Consider the following 19436-nt stretch of genomic DNA (forward strand, 5'->3'; position numbering starts at 1 on the left):
CCCCTCTCTTCTCTTTCCTTCGGTTTATATATTCTTATTTCTTCTCTTACCTTTTTATTTTGGTTTATTCTCATCTTTGTATCCTTAAATTTTTTATTTTGGTCCCTCTCTATATCTTCTTCATTTTTATCTTTGTATTTTTAATTTTAGTTTGTTTTTATTTTTTATTTTAAAAAATAATCATTTTGACGTCTAAAAATGAAGACGAAATAATCAAAATAGTTACTTCAGGCAAATATAAGGATCAACATAAATATTTTGAAAGTAAATAAATCAAAATAAACCAAAGTTAAAGTATGATGATCAAATGAATATTTTGAGAATATAGGGATCAAGATGTAACAAAATTAAAAATATAAGTATAAGAGTTTTTTATTTTTATTTTTTTGTAAGAATAACCTTTTAGAAGAGTCTTTATGATTGATTATCTACCCTACAAATATATGAAATTTAACCTTCTGCTTATGTCATAATGTTTATCTCAGATCATGTTTATCATAACCCTAACGCAATAGGTTATAAAATGCGATAATATCCTCGAACACAAACTGAAGGTTAAATTTCATTGAAGGCGTCATCAATCTTAAAGAGTATATGAGTGGATCATTTGAAAAAAGAATTTAAGTATCGATATTTAAACCTTTTTTTTCTCCCCCACATCCTCCAAACTTCATGTGGAAATATATTCCAACTCTGACCATCTTTTTTTAAAAAAAAAAATTATATAAGGGAAAGGTAGAAGGGGTAAATTTATTTAAGGTTTGAATTTCATTTTTTTTCCTTTTAGTTTCTCAAAAGTTTATTCTATTTTAGTTTTTGTCAACTTCTAAATGGTTCATTTTAGTCCTATATTAAAAAAAAAAAAAAAAAGAGAGAGAGAATCATTCTAGTTTCTTTTTGTTATTTGTCACATAATATTTTATATATTCGTCTATCTAATAATATTCCTTCAACAAACCTACATCATTTTAATACATGTCCATGTTATACACATTTATTGCAAATTTGAAGCTCATGGTATTCATTTGTCGGAAACAAATGAATGGTGATGACCCGAATAATTATTATTTAAAGTTCAAAATGTAAAAAGTCTAAAGTAGATTTGAAGTCGAAATAAAAGATTAAATTAAATTCAAATCCTGTTTTAAGAAAAACTGTATTATTTTAAAACCAACAAACAAAAAATTGAAACCATAGATGTCAAACAAATACTATAAATCTTTTTAGTTACAGTTTCATCCGTTTGTTTCCTATTTTTAAAAATTTGTTATTGAAATATTGTTAAGTTTTAAAAACAAAAACATACCTCTCATAGTTACATTTGTAGCATTTGAAAACAATGATCAAAGTTTCAATTAAGAAAAAAAAAAAAAAAAAAAACAGAAACAGAGAAAACAAAGGTCACCTTTCTGAGAAATCAATGTCAACAATATTAAAGTAACTAATAGAAGATTAAGTTAGCATTTTAATCCCTAGACTTTAGGTTTTTAAGTTTTATTTCATTTTAGTCTATACACTTTCAATAAATCTTTAAAATAGTCTCCGTTGTTGGTTTGATGCAGAACTTTTTTTTTTCTTTCCTTTTAAAGTTAGTCTTTATAAGCATTTTATAAGCATTTCCTTCATAAATATCGAAAATATTTTCTTGTATGAAAATTATTATTTAAACAATTTTAACAAAAATTAACTTTGAAATATTAAATTTTAAATTTGTTTAAAATACAAGTAAAATTAGACAATTCAAGGTACTAGATGACATGGAGTTTCATCTCAAAATCAATTGGTAATGAAAGGAGAATCCCCTGGGTTCACCATTCTTGAATCAAATCCCGATTATCCATTTGGGATTTATGAGATTTAATACCATACTAGATAATATAAAATTTATCTTAAAACCAGTTGACAATGAAAGGAGTAGTTCGTCTATTTTATTAAGATTTTGAGGTTACTTGATTTTTCAAACGTGGAATCGTCAATCGAAAATATAACACAGCCCAAGTATAAGCACCGAAATGATATTTTAACCTGAATAGAATGATCATCAATGGAAACACCTTTTTTCCCTGAAACAAACCACTCAAGTTAGAGATTCAGACTGAAGATGAATCCATTCAAAAGATGAGGTTGTTCTGTTTACATTGAACTAAAATACAACATATACAACCTTCCCAAATCCAATTTCAGTGATACAAAATAATTCCAAGCACAAAAAATTGCTCCATCTCCTCCCATCAGGATGGCCTCAGAGTGTTCTTAGGAGCACTTATCCATGGAGTTCCTGCAATGGCAAATCTCCATAAAGCATTCACATGCTCTGGTAAGGCATACTCGATACCAACACGAGGCCCTACCAGGATGTTCTTTGGCTCCGGAGCGTCAAGGAGTTCTAAACCACCTGAAAGACATTCATACATAATCATACAACTGAGTTCTTCAATAGGCTTAAAGGTGGTAGTATAATGACGGTTACCGGGAGCGTAAAACGAGTGGTTAGACCACTCTGTTGATAATCCAAGCGCTTGGCCCACCTTCAAAAAAAGTAAGACATAAATTTGGTAAATAGTGATTTCAGGTGCAAAATAACTTTAACTTCATGAAGCCATCTTAACCATTTTCAACTCTGACAGTATCTTCTTTTACAATATTTCACTGCCAAAACGAAGAGGAACAAGCAAAATCTTATATGAATTCTACAATGATATGATACCCCTTGAAATTTTTAAGATTAACCAGAGTCAGCCTCCTAGAAGCAAGGTTTATAATAGAGATCATTTAATTACCTTCCCGGGTCCAGTAAGAAGAACAGGCTTGTCTGTGATCTGACCTCTCCGCTTCTGAATCGTCTCCAATCCTGTTAATTGTCTACATTAATCTAACAATGCAAATATGAAACCCTACAGTGAGGAGTTTCTTCCTTCAGAGAGTTGCAAGCATGACCTTCCAGTTGAGTCTCAATCAAGATCAATGCATTCACGAATAGAAAGAAATGGGTAAGCCATAAAAACAAGTCTTTGTCATTTGAGTAAGATTATTTGGTAACTAAGCATCAAGAAAGCTATGTGCTTCCAGGCCTCTGAACACTATGCATTAACACATACGAACTAGCCAACGTTAAGATTTCCAATTTGCCAAGTACAATGATCGGACCTGCAATTATAAAGCTAAAAAACTATCCTAATGAAGATCTTAGGCCATGTTCAATAACTATTTAGTCTTTGGTTTTAGTTTTTTAAATTTAAGCTTGTAAATACTACTTCCACCAATGGATTCCTTTGTTTTGTTATCAAATTTTTTGGGATGTTTTCAAAATTCAAGCCTTTTGAAAACTTAAAAAAAAAAGGTTATTAAAAATTTGTGTCTGTTTTTAGGGTTTGGCTATGAATTTAGAAGTTTCCATAAGAAAGATGAAAACCATTGTAATTCTAAGAAAACAAGCACAATTTTAAAAAACCAAGCAGCCTTGGCAATTCAAATATTCTCACACTATGATACACGAACTAACAATACATTTACTCTAAACGATCCTCATTTACAGCCAACTCTAAAAAGCATAAATGGACCTTTACAAAACTCAACTTTTCTAGCCAATGAAAGAAAACAGTTACATTTGAGTGCTGACTAAACAATGGCCTCCAGACAACAAGGGAAAACATCTAGAGGTGGTTGGCTCATGGGTTAGTTTGTGTAAGCTTGAATTAAAAAACTGACCTCTATTTGATAGGTGGGTTAGTTTATCCCAAGCTACCGGTTTTCTAATCTCACAGGTTACATAAGCCCATGTGATAGAAAATTACTTATTAAACTTACTTTTGTACTACTTTTACAAATGATAAAACCCGTAAACTAAGGATAAAAGATAAACTACACAAGCTCAGGTTTGTATAACCTATTTTTTAAATACAATCCAAACCACACATTACACAAATCTAGGCTTTTAAAAACTGTGTCAAAGATTAGCTCAGAAGAACTAAGGTCAAGCAAGGCAAGAAAGTTTACCACTGACAGGAGCACAAGATCGGATTAACACAGCAGCACCAACTCCAACCTCATCCGCAACAACATTCAGCATCATATGGAGACCATAGCAGAGATAAACATATGCATGCCCGCCGGGTCCAAACTACAAGTCCATACAACTTGGTTGTCAAAGCATCTACAAGAATTGGATATCTTTCATTCTTCAGTTTCCCATGTTGGATATTTTTAATATTTTATTTCTTTTATTATTATTTTTCTATCTTTTAACTAGTCGATTCACCCTCCTCATCAAAGAAGAAGTGGAATAGGTGCCGGGTAATTGACTTGGGTAACAAGGTCTTTTTATTATAAAGGAGAACTTCCAAAGCCCTAGAAGAGACCTTTTTTAGATCTTATTGACTCTCTCCCTCACTCTCCTGGAAACAGTAAGTTTTCTTTTATTCTTGAGTTTTGATTTGAGCATATAAGCAATTAGGGATTCTTAAGAGAACTTAGCTGCTATACAAAGTCTCTTGAAAGATTGTTGTATCTTTGGAGTAGAGTGTCATATGATTCATACAATGGGGGCACATTTTCTCGATAGACATCGCTTATTAGCATGCCTCAATCCATAAATTAAAAGATGCTCCAATCTCTTATTTTGTTGTTGTTTTAACTGCAGATGAATTTTGTTGGTTCATTTTAGAAATTTCTATTTCCCCGAGCTTTATTTCCAACATCCCATCAGCAATCAGTTCAGTTAAAAAGTACTTACTACTGGAGCCGTTCTTGCTGTGACACCAAACCGACCATGACAAGCAGAATCATTTGGTCTGTAAGCTTCTACCTATCAAAAATTCTTTTGTTCAATGGTTGGATCTCAATAAGCTATTAACTAATTTTCACAAATCTCAGATATCATCACAATATCACCATAAAAAAACCAAATCCATTAGTAAAATTGTGGAGAAATAGACTTCAGTGAGTTGGTATTCAAACAGAAACAAACAAACAGATGGTGGGCATTGCTCTCATTGACTTGGAATGCAAACAAACGAACAAACAAACATAATCCCATTCACATTAAGCTTGTTAGAACCAAAATCAAATCGCAATAAGAAAAATCAAACAAAAAAAAATCGATACGCCCAGAAGTTACAAATACAAGAAAGAACGGGCAACGAGTACCTCAGTAATCCGAAGAACGACATCGTCTCTCCTGAGGAGCTTTCCAAGCAAGCGTGGGGCGAGGTCTAAAGCGTCAGCAAGGAAGAACTCTTTGGGGAGGATGGTGAATCCCTCGGAAGAGGAAGAGGGAGAGAATTGAGCGATTTGGGTTAGTGGGTCGGTCGCGGGCTTCGATTTGGGGAGATGCCCTGTTTTTTTCTTCTTCCTCGTTCGAGGTTCACAGCGGAGCTCGGTTGAAGAACTGGGGGTTTTGGGGTTGGAGAGTTTCTTGAATCGGTGAGTTCTGATCATTCCGTAGGAGAAGGAGGAAGCGAAAATCTGAAATGGGGATTGAGGAATGAAGGGAAAGCTGGTCCGGACTGGAAGCATTCGCCAAAAGTCTGACCTTTCGCGCGGCTGTTTACTTTCTCGAACTGTCAACGGCTTGTCTGTGGGTCCAGCCGATGGATTAGAAGAAAATGAAATATATCATACTTTTTAAAATTATATTTTTTTTAATATTTTACTTGTGTCATATTTGAGTGAAGTTACCAAAAACAAAACTTTGCTCAAAGAGATTGGTCTCTCGCTATCTCGCTCTCCTCTCTCTAGTTATCTCGCTCTTACTTTGTTCTGTCACTCTCTTCTCTTTTGTTCTCTCGCTTGTCTGTTTACTTTCTCGAACTGTCACTCTCTTCTCTTTTGTTCTTCACTCTTCGCTAAGGACACCCAATCTTGATCTCCTTTTGTCTCTGCAAAGATCATAAATCAACTTTCTCTATTTTTCTCTCTCACTTTCTCGCTTTCCCTTAACATTCTGATCCCACTCTCGCGACCCACTACAACGATCTGATTGTTAGCAAATGGGCAACACGAATGGAGAAAGGAAAATTAAGAAGCATAAGAGGAAGGGGGAAACAAAAATATTAAGCGTAATTTTGTAAGTTTGGTTGATGATGATGTAAACAAAAAAACAAATTTCTTCAATTTTAAGAAGGAAAAATTTGTACGGATGACCCAAAAATTAGGCCCAAAATATCAAATGACCATTTTTAAAAAAATAATGTCAATTGACCCTCTATTGACATTATCGCCATACCAAATTACTTAATTTGCCCTTACACCGGTCTCATGAGGTAAATCTCGCTATTGTCTGATGACACGCACTCGCTCTCGCTTGAAATTCCTTGGTTGATGTGATTGCTTGTCAGTGTACTGTTGATTTGACAAAATGTCACGACGGAAGCCTCAAATCAAATCAATAATACCTAAACACAATAAAATGGTGATTTCTTTAAACTTTAAACTTCATTTCAAAGTTGATTACTTCTCTGGTTTTTTACGGTGTTTTGTTGAACGGAGATTTTTCGAACGGGGATTTCCAAGACGTGGCTTTCTCAACAAAGAACAGAACAACTTTTTCAAAAAGGTGAAACATTATTTTGAGTTTGTTTAATTTTTTTTATGTGTTATTCTGGAAGGGTAACATTACGAAATTCTGTATTGGGAAAGAGTAAGAAAGAGGAAGAGTAAGAGAGAGAGCGAGATTATGAGATGAGTGACCTGGTCGTCTCCTCATTCACCGTGGATCCCTTCAATTAGTAAAGTAAAATGGTGAGTTCACGAACACGTAAAAGCTAAACACATAAAGAAATAAAAGGATGCAAACCTTGTGCATAGACTGCAACAATGAAAGGATGGCCGACAATTTCCCTTTCATGTCAGTCATGTTTTCCTCCATACTGGAGACACGACTATCTAAACCCGATAAACGACCATCCAACCTCGATAGTGCACTGTCAATGGACCACAGGTATGAATAAGTAGATTCGTCTGCATTGGCTCCCTCCATGCGGCGGGCAGCACACTCAGGACACTCATCATCCACAGGACGCTCTGTACCAGAGTCTGCATGAAAGACATCAACTTGATTCAACTCGTCCTCCTCGCATACGTCCCTCATCATATCATGTAACATATCATCATTAGGTGTGTATGTCCCTCCTTCCACCCTTCCTTCCACCCTTCCATATTCAGCATCCTCGTGCTCAGAATGCTCGGGATCATCCCCTCCCTCCACCCTAACAACCTCATCATTGGCATCTCCACGATGGTCATCACCGTCAGTTTCACTCTCGGGACTACCCCTCACACTCGTCGACCTTGAGCCACTTTCAGAACTATCATCATCCGCACCTAGCTCAAATATAGGTCGTCGTTCCACTGGGGTATCCCGAAACTCCCTTTCAACATTTAACATCACAGTGCCCTCTTTAACCTTTATCTGCATTAATAACCCAGTAAACTGGTTAGTGTTAATTTAACAACCAGATAAACATGTTATGCATAGAGTAAACTTACATTGTTAGACTCGAATATCTCTTTCTCAAGTACTTTGAAGGACATTGAATGGGAGCATGACCATCGTAATATGCGGGGCAAAGCCACCTTGCTCCTTTGCTCCGCAATGTTCCCAGCTATCGATGAAGCTATCATACGTCCATACCTAAATAAAATTTAAAATATATTAAGAACAATAGTACTGTTAGATCAAACAACACGGTTATTATGTTAATCAAATTTACCTAGAATGCTTGCGGAAATCCACGTAAGGAGTACTTCACAACGTAGTTTTTATTTGATTTGACCCTCGTCTTGTATAGACTGATCTTATCATTCAAAGCAGTCTTTAGGGCATCCAATATCCTCTCCCAAATAATGGTACCCCAATCAAGACTATTGTAGTACTCCAAGCTTTGAACATCCTTGAAACGTTTGAGATCGACTGCATTTTTCTGCTTGTTTTTCCCTATCATTGCGACCTCAGTTTAGTAAACTAGGTTGATCTTCACAACATCATCATCGTTTTCAAACTCTAAGTCCTTGTATTTTTCTTCGAGTTCACGGAGGTGTAAAGTATCCTTCATCACTCGATTACCAAAATACTTGATGGCAAATTCATATGAGGACTACTGGTTCCGATCAACTCGTGATGGAGATTGCCACAAACCAGTCATCACCAAAAAGTCATCCTTCGAAAAGGTGACAACTTTCCCACATACAGAGAATGTCATTGAGTCTGATTTTGTCCTCTTCACTTCTCTGAGCAACATGTAATGGACAATTAGGCTGTTGAACACCATATCAACATCAACAAATCGCCCAAAAATTGTTCTCTTGAACATGGCCAACTGCGTTGGCGTGAGCTTCTCTTTGACAATCTTGTTTGCATTAGCAATGTGGGCTAAGCTGGTTACTTGACCAGGAAATCTGTCAGCTTCGGCTATTCTAAAATGTGTAGCCATCTAAAATCACTCCTGCATTTATTAAAAAATTCAATCAGTAAACTCCTTCAGAAAAAAAAAAATGTAAAACAACATTCTGTTTAAATCTCGCTAGAATGGCTCTCGCTGGCATTACTCTCGCTGGTGTCGCTCTCTCTGATGTCGCTCTCTCCGGTGTCGCTCTTCCTTATCTTCCTCACATTCTCTCTTTTTACTCGTCCTCAACCACATAACACATCGAAAACCAGAAAAACAAACAAAAAAACCATAGGTTCACTTATCTCTCCGGTGTCGCTCTCTCCGACATCGCTCTACCGATTTCACTCTCACTTATCTCGTTCACAAACTTTTTCTACTCGTCTTCAACCACAGAACACATCCAAAACAAAAAAAAAAAACAAAAAAACCATATTGAAAGAAAGATTTACCGATAAGATTCGATTGCAAGCCAGAAGTAGAATCATTTGCAAGCCGGAAATAGTTTTTTTTCGTTTATGAGCGATACAAAGCCGTTAGCCTTGGAAAATTTGAATGAAGAATAGTTTAGTTTTGGTGGGTTTTCTCAGTAAAAAGGTAAGAAGACGAAGTAAGAGCAAATTAAGTAATTTGGTATGGCGATGATATCAGTAGAGGGTCAATTGACATTATTTTTTAAAAAATGGTCATTTGACATTTTGGGCCCAATTTTTGGGTCATCCGTACAAATTTTCCTTTAAGAAGTGGGGCAAAAATCATTTTGGACTTATTTTTTGGGCTTTTATACAATTATCTCCTTGTTTGAGGGAAGTTTGGATTTTTTTTTTTTTTTTTTGTGTGTAAGGATGACCAATTATAGAAGGTTTAAATCATATTTGATCCTTGTTTTTTTTTTCTAAGTATGGTTTTTAATTTTGTATTTACATCATATCAGCATGAAATTATCGAAATGGAAATTATAATGCAAGTTAGCATATCGCTCTCCCTCTCACATGTTTAGTTTTAGGTTTTTATTGCTCCCTACTCTCTCTATTTTCTCTTACTCTTTGTTCTTTGTCCTCACTTTTTTCATTAAGATGGAACAAGTAACAAGAATATTAAGGTCAATAGTAAGAATCAAAAGCGAAGATGTATTACAGGGAGAGTGAAGGTCGAGAGCCTAATACTTGTGCGCAATAAGATTATTTCAACAATTTTCATCGATGATGCAAACAAATGGTTAGAAAAAAACATAAATTCTAAAAATTGGACAAATTCTATTATGTGTCCAAATTTTAGGTTAACTATACATCCATCTCGAAAGTTCGAATCTTTGACAATGTGTTCATTCAAAAGATTTTTTTTCTTAAATTTACACATTCTAAAATTATAGAAAATACCTAGAAAGTTTGAAGTTGAAAATTACTTTTTGAATTGGAATAGCTAGTCCTCCCATTTCATCGAGATAAACTAGGCGTATTATATCATAACTATTTATTTGCTTTTAGATGAAAACTATATTGTTTAAAAAATACCTTTAAAATTTCAAACTTTTATAAATGAAACTACACTTAAAAAAAAATAAAATTAAAATACTAATGTTGTTAATATATGGATGAAAACCGTTAGTATTTCGTTTTAAAAGTACTCCTAAAGTTTTTAAAATTTGCATTAATACTCTTATTATTAGTATATAGATGAATATTGTTTATCTACATCTCACCACTCTTCTCTTCCATCTCTATTATATGGTTGAGATACCACTTTTTATCAATTTTCTTTTTTTTTTTTTTTTGCATAAATATTTATAAAACATTTTTTGGATAGATTTTATAAAACATTATTAGAACTCTAAGAGGGCATTTGGCCCTCTCAACTCCCCTCATTTACTCCTTCTTATGCATTTTTTAAAGAATTGAATTCTTGTGCGGAAGCATGTGAATGCACAGTACCAGTATTTATTCAATTTTGAAAAACTCAAAAGAGAGATGTTAGCATAATTACTGTAAATCTATATCGAATAGATTAACCCTAGGATCATTCATGCTAAATTGCTAAGAATAAATAACATACTAGATTCCATTAAGTTTGATGATAGCTTCAAGATGACTATAGTCTTCCTCAACCAAAACTTTGAATATCCTTAGTGGGATCTCTCTCTCAATAGAACTTAAGAAAGACTGAGTGCGTGTTGTTTTGGTATATTAAGGATCATAACCCTAAGGTCTTTTTATATACTAATTCAATTAGAGTTCCATTAAAATCTAATTAATTAGGAATGAGCTTCGACCCATTAAGTTCATACTCAATTAGGAATCTAGGATCTTAATTAATTAGATCACATAATAGAGTTCAATCTACTAAAATAACACAATGTGATAAAATATTAATTCACATACATACCCTATATTTTAATTATACATATTATTATTCAAATACGTCTGATAATCTCCCACTTGGGCTATGTTTGTGTACCTGATGTAATTAAATTACATAAACCGTAAGCACGCATAAACAAGTTATTTCAATAATAGAATTCCCCTTTAGTTCAATCTGGTCCATCTTCTGTATTAGCATGGAATTAAGGCAGCTTTTGTCACTACCTTTGTAAATTAATCTTCATTGATCACCAGTTCTAATACATTCAACGACATAGATCAAGTATAGATGGATAGCATGGAAGCTACATGCAAAGTAATCTAGATCATGCCTGTTTCCAACTGGTCTAAATTCCTTAGTGAGATCATTCTTAAAAACTTTATGCCAAACTACATTTGCAGAACCGCATGCATGATAAACAAGTTCATACAATAAAACATAAACCATCAAAATTATTCTATATAGAAAATAGACAAATTAAGGTTAAAGAACATCCTCAATAATAAACTCCCATTAAATCATGGAATCAGAAAAGTGACTAACATCCATATAAGCAATATGCTCATGAAAAACTTTAGGTGGTAAACCTTTAGTCAATAGCTTTGCCACTATAGAGTTTGTTCCTATATGTTTTATCGAAATTTGACCATTCTGAACTATTTCTTTCACAACCAAAAACTTCATGTCTACATGTTTTGACTTTGTATTGCTTCATTGTTGTTGGAATATATTACTATCGATTTATTGGCACACAATAATTTTAGTGGGTTTTCTCTATCAACCACTATCTTCAACCCAGTGACAAAATTTCACAGCCATATTCCATGATTGAACACCTCATAACATGTTATAAACTCCACAGCCATGGTAGAAGAAGCCATAAGTGTTTGTTTAACACTTTTCTAGGATACAGCTCCTTCAGCCAACATAAAGATATAGCCTGAAGTGGATCGCAAAGTGTCTTGGTATCCAGCATAATCAGAATCAGAATACCTAATGATCTCTAAAACTTCTGATCTCTAATAAGTGAACATATAATCTTTTGTTCTTTGTAAATACCTCATAACCCGTTTGGCTACTTTCTAATGATCTATCTCTGGCTACTTTCTAATGATCTATCTCTGGGTTGCTCAAATATCTACCTAATACTCCAACTATGAATGTAATATTTGAACGCATACATACTTAAGCGTACATTAGACTTCTAACAACCGATGCATAGGGAACCTTCTGTATCTCTTTAGTCTTGAGTACAGTCTTAGGGCATTGACTTAAACTAAATTTATCACCTTTAGCTACAAGAGTATCTCTTGGTACACAATCTTTCATACCAAATCTACTCAAAATCTTTTCAATGTAGTTCTTTTTGTGACAATCTCAAAATACCTTGAGAACGATCTTGTAGTATTTCAATTCCTAATACAAAATAAGCATCATCAAGATCCTTCATCTCATTTTTTTTTTTTTTTTGAGAAACCTCTCAGTGTCATGCAAAAAACCTACATCATTACTTGCTATGAAGTCATCAACATATAACACCAGAAAGATTGATTTACTCCCACTGAACTTGTGATATACACAATCTTCAACATATTCACCTTAAAATCAAAGGAGGTTATTACTTCATGGATTTTTTTATACCATTGATGAGAGACTTGCATGAGACCATAGATGGATTCCTTCAATTTGCACACCATAGACTTTGAATCACCAGAAACAAAGTTTTCTTGTTGCACCATATAAATCGTTTCATCAATGTTCCTATTGAGAAACACAGTTTTTACATCCATCTAGTGTAGTTCTAAATCAAAGTGAGCTACCAGTGCCATGATTACCCTGAAAAATTCTTTCGATGAAATCAGAGAAAAAGTCTATTTTTAATAAATGCCTTCCTTTTGAGTAAAACCTTCTGCAACACGAAGAGTCTTATATCTTTCGATAATGTCATGCAAATCCTTTTTTATTTTAAATATCAATTTACACCTATGGGTTTCACTCCTGATGGCAACTCACAAGTTCCCAAACGTTATTATCTTTCATGGATTTTATTTCCTCTTCCATCTCATATATTCACTTTTGAGAGTTAGAATTTTATAGAGCTTGTTAGAAGTTATTGGATCATCTTCCGTTACGCCCATATCATCCTGATGTTCTTGAAGAAATACGATATAATCATTTGGAATTGTAATTATTCTTTCTCGAGTTGATCTTCTTAATGACACTTCTTGAAGTTGTTGAGCTTGAACTTCAGGTTTAATGACGAAGACTTTAATGTTGTCTTGTTCTATAATTGGTTCAATAGTGAAGTAAGAAATTTGAGCCTAAAGATCATTTCTAACCACATTAGGAAAAGAAACTAATTCATCTTCAAAGACAACCTTCCTTATGTTATCTCCTCCTCAAACTCAACATCCTCAAGGAATCTAGCATTTTCCGTCTCAAACAATGATCTAGAAGTGGGATCAGAAAACTTGAAGCCCCGAGAGCGCTTATAATACCCAACAAAATAGCAGTTAATAGTTCTTGAGTCCAACGTCCTAGCCTCAGCTGGACAATCCCAGATGTGAAGATGCCTAATACTAGGCTTTTTTTTCCTGTCCACAGCTCATAAAGGGTTTTAGCTACCGCTTTACTAGGTATCCTATTAAGAATATATGCTACAGTCTTTAGTGCCTCAATCTAAAGGGATTCTAGTAGAGAAGAATGACTAATCATACTTCTTACTATATCCTTAAGTATTCTATTTTGCTTTTATGCCACACCATTCATGCTGGGTTCGCCCAACATAGTGTATTGCAGGAAGATTCTACATTTCTCTAGGTATTTGGTAAAGGGCTCTAGAAATTGTTCACCTAATCCATCATATCTACCGTAGTATACACCACCACGATCAGATTTGACAACCTTACTTTTTTTCCAAGTTGAAGTTCAACTTCATCTTTGAAAGACTTGAAAACGTCCAAACATTGAGACTTCTCATGAATTAAATATAGTACCCATATCTTGAATAGTCTCTATGAACGTGATAAAATATTGTTTTCAATTCCAAGAAGCTATAGGGAATGGACCATATATGTTTGTATGTATTAGTTATAAGACATCTGAACATCTGTTGACAGCTAATTTTCTAATTTTTGTCTGTTTTTCTTTAATACATTCCACACAAACATCAAAGTTAATTAAATCAAGGGAACCAAGTATTCCATCTGAAACAAGTCTCTGGATGTTTTGTTTAGAGATGTGACCTAAACGTTTGTACCATAACATAACGAAATTCTCATTTAATTTACACTTTGTACCACATGAATTAGGTAACAGGATCTTGTTAAATGAAGCAAAAGAATCAAGTATATATTTATCAATTAAAGAACTGGTACCAATAAGCTTGGAATCTTGAAAAAGACTAACTTTATTATTTCCAAAAGAACAAGAAAAACCAAAATTTTCCAAACTAGAAATAGAAACTAAATTCCGTCTAAATAATGGTACAACAAAAGTCTCATTCAAATCCAAATAACAACTAGTTTTTAGACGCAATCTAAAATTTCCAATAACTTCAACTAGAATTGCTTTTTCATCGTCCACATTGATGAATCTTTCAACATCACTAGGCGGCCGGCTCTACAGGCAACCCTACATTTATTTACTTATGTGAGTAGTAGCACCAGAATCTATCCATCAAGTATCTGTAGGTACTGAAACAAAATTAACTTTAGAACAAACCAAAGTAAGAAGTTTACCTTTCTTGACATGCCACTTGGCATACTTGGGACAATCTTTCTTGAAGTGACCTTCCTTTTTGCAGAAAAAATAAGGATTTTCAGTAACCTGTTTCTTTCTCTTATTCTGCTGAGATGTCCCTTCTACAACACGCGTAGATTTCCTTTTCTTCTTATAACGAGAGTCAGTTTCCAAATGAGCACTTTCTATCCTTTTTCTCTTAATTCTATCTTCTTCTTGCATACGTTGTGAGATAAGCTCATTAATACACAATTTATCCTTTTAAGTATTATAGCTTATCTTAAACTGAGTAAATGGTGCATGAAGAGAGATAAATACCAGACCTAAGAGTAAATTTTCATTTATCTCGATATCAAGTGCCTTTAATTTACCTACGAGATTGGACATTTCCATAATGTACTCCCTTATATTCTCATTGCCCTTATGCCTCATGGAAGTTAAAGAAGTAAAAAAAAATCGCTTACTCCCTCTTTCATTTTTAGCAAAATATTTCTCAATTTGAGCAATGAACTTAATGACATTTTCACTTTCCATGATAGAACCTCGAAAAGATTTTGGAATGGAGTGTCTAATGATCATCAGACACATGCGATTTAACCGTTCCCACTTCTCTATATTAATCATATTTTATTATTCCTCGATAGAAATAGGTTTATTGGTCCTCAATGCAAGATCCAAATCCATACTTGAGAAGTATCTCTAGGATTTCCTTCCAAATCTTGAAGTTCAACTCAATCCACTTAACTTTGGGATTGAACTCAGATTACTAGATATTTGAGTAAGACCAACTAAAATAATAAACAACAGAACATATACTCACAATTAAAATATAACAAAATAATTTCACATATGTGGTGGGCCCCTTTATCAAGATTCCTAGCACAATATAGATGTTCAGCCTTTGGGCAAAAACATCAACGGTAAATGGTACCTTCGACGCAGTAATCAAAGTACTGACAATAAATTCTGTAAAAAAATAGTCTTTCTTTGGACTGATTATTTTTCACATGAGCAATCTTTATAATCATCACATACTCATTACATGCATACCTACAATTTGGCCAAATAATTATCTTCTTTTGGACCGATAATGATCCACATAAATCCATGAATATGCATATCTTATATTTTACAATTAAACTAAACTAGATAACATAGGCTATTTTGGTAACATATTATTTTGACCAATACAATCTAAAATATAACACACAACAATATATATAATAATATTATTGTAAAAAAAAAAAGGGAAAAGAATACCAAATAATCTTTACCAAAAAACACACAATAATTGCGTACACATAATACAACTAAAACAACGTAAACATGTGAATATCACCAAATATCATTAATCAAATTTAAATTTAAATTTTACCAAAATATCAATCAAATTTAAATTTAAATTTACCACATTATCAATCAAATTTAAATTTAAATTCACCAAAATATCAATCAAATTTAAATTTAATCCACAACATGATCAATTAGTTTTCAATCCGCAACATGATTAATCAAATTTAAACTAAATTCACAGATGATTAATCAAACTTAACTTAAATCCACAAATGATTAATCAAATTTAAACCAAAATCCATAAATGATTGATCAAATTTAAACTTAAATGTACAAAAATTATCAATTAAAAATCTAGTCTTTTATTTATTCACAAAAGTATCAATTAAAAATTAGACTTTAAATTCGCTAAATTATCAATTTAAAATTAAATAATAATAATACTAATAATAATTCCTAAGAAATGCCGATAAGAATTTCACAAAATTATTAATCTAAAATCAAGAATCGCCGGCAAGTAAAAAAAAGAAGGAAAAAAAAAAATTAAAAACCCAGCCAAATACGACACCCATGACCGAGAGACATCTGACGGCAATAAACTGAACCCTACGGTCCGGTGAGAGTTGTGATTGCACTGATGGTGCATCGGATTCCATTGATTGCACAATTTGTGCATATTGCATGAAACAACAATTGCACAATCAGATTCATAATTTTTTTAAAGTTTTTTTTTATTTTTAATTCTTTTTATTCTTTAACCAACTTTAAAAGAAACAAAAATTGAATCAAATCCCAATGGAAAACAAACATAAACCAACGATCCAACATGAAATTTATCACTTATTAACATCATTATTTAAATCTATATTGAATAGATTAACCCTATGATCATTCATATTAAATTGCTAAGAATAAATAATATACTAGATTCTATTGAGATTGATGATAGCTTCAAGATGACTATAGTCTTCCTCAACCAAAATTCTGAATGCCCTTAGTAGGATTTCTCTAGATGAGATTTAAGAAAGATCGAGTGTGTATTATTTTGGTATATTGGGGACCATAGCCTTGAGGTCTCTTTATATACTAATTCAATTAGGGTTCCTACTAAATCCTAATTAACTAGGAATGAACTTCTATCCGTTAAATCCATACTTAATTAGGTATCTAGGGCCTTAATTAGGATTTATCTACTTATAGATTGGTAGATAATTCTTAATTAACATGCCTCTAGAGAGGAGTAAAAGAGAAGAGAATGACTTACCCTTGAAAATCTTTTTCTTCACGTATATCCTTTATATAGATCATGAACAATAGAACTTCTCTGCACCAACTTCTTCCTCGAATCAACAACAAAAAGAATAGGACACCATCAACTGGTTACTTTGCTATTCTCCGAAATAAAAACTAAGGAAGTGTGGGCTTCTTATTTTGATGGGGAAAAGGGTTTTTTACAAAGAGTTTCTTCAAAGAGAATTTTCTTGCAGAGCAAATTTCTTGGTCATGAAATATCTGTTCTACCTTACAGATAACCACTCTGAACCTTCAAAATGAGAGGATAAGTGAGGGGAGTTATAATTCTCTCCACTACTACGCAGAATAACTCCCTCGAATCATATATTAAAACCAAATTAACATATACTCAAATTAATAAATTAATTAATTAACAATTGAATATCACATGTTTAATATCCTTTGAATCATATTCAAACCCTATCCTCACATATAACTTATAGTTTTAATATGAATCTCATTGATATTAATCTTAACCTATAGTTTTACACGAATTTCATTCAAATCAATAATATTTGAATCTTATGCAAATATTTATCCCTTTCATATTATAAAGTATAATTTTGAATCTTATTCAAAATTGACTTTATATTATAATGTATCTATATACGTTATATCAATTGTATCTTATACAATTAATTCCCTTATTTAATTCGAACAATTCAAATTAATTCAAAACTAATTGATTATTATTTTTACCCCTAGTGAGCTAGCAAGGGGACCTTATGGACCTACATATTAGAAGTTCCGACGATACGAGATTAATTAATTAAACTCTTTAATTAAATTAATCAACATTCATTAACTGCAGGTTGCTCCACTAAAGACCCACAACTGCACTCTTCGTACTGTAAATACATTTTTGTGTCTATGGATATAATCAAGCAACAGTAGTCGACCCTTCACGAAGCGCCCATAATTATAGTTGGGTCAAATTATCGTTTTACCTCTGTAGTTACATCTAACTTCTTAATTACTACTGATCCCTCTAATGAATAAAAAATTCATAGTTCAACTATAAACTAATCCCTCTTAGGTCAATGAGAGGATGAGGCTACATTATTCAAGACCTGGAATCAACTATTAAGGGAGTAATTCATCTACTTACCCTAAAGACGAGAAGGAGTGAATTCTATCTTGTGTAGCTATGTTCCCAGTTCTCTACTTGGACAAATCTCCAAAATGGTAAGCTTATTGAATCAACGAATCTGGCCACTATCATACAGATCAAAGAATCACCCTCATAGATAGGAGTTCACAACTCACTCAGAGTCAAGATTAAGGTCGAGTTACCTATGGTCATCCTATTGATATTGGGTTTAGTGTCCTAAATCTCTATATCTTGTAGTTTGTATTTTGAAAGAACAAATTATTTATTTAATAAAATAAGAGGTATTTTATTTGACATTCAGACTGCATTAATTCAATCCAATAAACTAAGAACCAAGGTTATATGATGTCACTTGAACAGTATGTGGTAGACATACAAGTGGTTCATGTTCAAGTTATAACCTAAAAGGTTTATAGTAAATGGATAAGGTTTGATGCCTTATCCTAGTAACATTGTGGATACGACCCATTTTGTAATTGTCACATGAGTTGTAAATGTTACAGACAATATGAGCCATATTCATGTGTAGATGTGTGAGTGGAGTTATCCTGTATAAAGAGGTTATACAAGACCAAACCGTGAAATGATTGGTTTCTCCTTATAACACTATTACATGAAGAAACCAATATTTCACTAGGATGACCATGGTTGACTTGACCTTATGAGGGCAATCCTTTGATCTGTATGAGTGAGAATGGTCATGTTAGCTGACTCAACAAGTCTACCATTTTAGGAATTTGTCTGAGTAGGGAGCTGAGAACACTCCTACACAAGAAGGAATTCACTCCTTTATGATCATAGGGAAAGTATATAAATTACTCCCTTAACAACTAATTTCGGGTCTACATTTACAAAAATACATCTACAGAAATACATCTGCAAAGAAATTTATGAAGCTAGCTGTAGTTATGAGCAATTTGTGAAGGGTCGACCCATTGTTGACTGGTTATATCCATAGACACAAAAATACATCTATAGTGTGAAGAGTGCAACTACGATCTTTAGTGAAGTGACCGGTAGTTAATGAATATTGATTGATTTAGTTAAAAGAGTTTAATTAAATTAATCTCATATCATTTGAGTTTCTAATCTGTAGGTTCATAAGGTCCCCTTGTTAGCTCGCTAAGGATAGTAAAAAGGAATGATTTAAATTGTTCAAATTGATTAATATAAAGTATAGTGAATTCTCATAGATATGATCTATAATCCAAACTATATTATAAGAGAGATGTATTTGAATGAGATTCAAATATTAG

At 33.0% G+C, this 19436-nt stretch overlaps 1 protein-coding gene across 2 annotated transcripts; it reads right to left on the reverse strand.

The window, feature by feature from the left end:
* Positions 1–2089: 2089 nt before the first annotated feature.
* Positions 2090–5572, reverse strand: LOC120089902 (DNA-3-methyladenine glycosylase). Of its 2 annotated transcripts, XM_039047337.1 has the most exons (6): positions 5146–5569; positions 4733–4804; positions 3997–4120; positions 2781–2851; positions 2471–2528; positions 2090–2395 (listed from the first exon to the last, which is right to left on the reverse strand). In XM_039047337.1, exons 1-6 carry the CDS (start codon positions 5512–5514, stop codon positions 2232–2234), a joined length of 858 nt encoding a protein of 285 aa, XP_038903265.1. In that variant the 5' UTR covers positions 5515–5569; the 3' UTR covers positions 2090–2231. The 2 variants fall into 2 exon arrangements, with proteins under 2 accessions (XP_038903265.1, XP_038903266.1); XM_039047338.1 differs by lacking the exon at positions 4733–4804 and having other exon boundaries at positions 5146–5572.
* Positions 5573–19436: the final 13864 nt, after the last annotated feature.

Source organism: Benincasa hispida, chromosome 11, assembly GCF_009727055.1.
Source record: "Benincasa hispida cultivar B227 chromosome 11, ASM972705v1, whole genome shotgun sequence".
In the NCBI taxonomy this organism is placed as follows: Eukaryota; Viridiplantae; Streptophyta; class Magnoliopsida; order Cucurbitales; family Cucurbitaceae; genus Benincasa; species Benincasa hispida.

Bases quoted from the DNA above. Each gene is read 5' to 3' on its own strand.
- LOC120089902 (XM_039047337.1), bottom strand. From the start codon at position 5,514: ATGCTTCCAGTCCGGACCAGCTTTCCCTTCATTCCTCAATCCCCATTT. The intron at 4,805-5,145 runs GTACTCGTTGCC...AATTTTTGATAG, and splicing joins TCGTTCTTCGGATTACTGAG to GTAGAAGCTTACAGACCAAA. The intron at 2,396-2,470 runs GTAACCGTCATT...AATGTCTTTCAG, and splicing joins CCACTCGTTTTACGCTCCCG to GTGGTTTAGAACTCCTTGAC.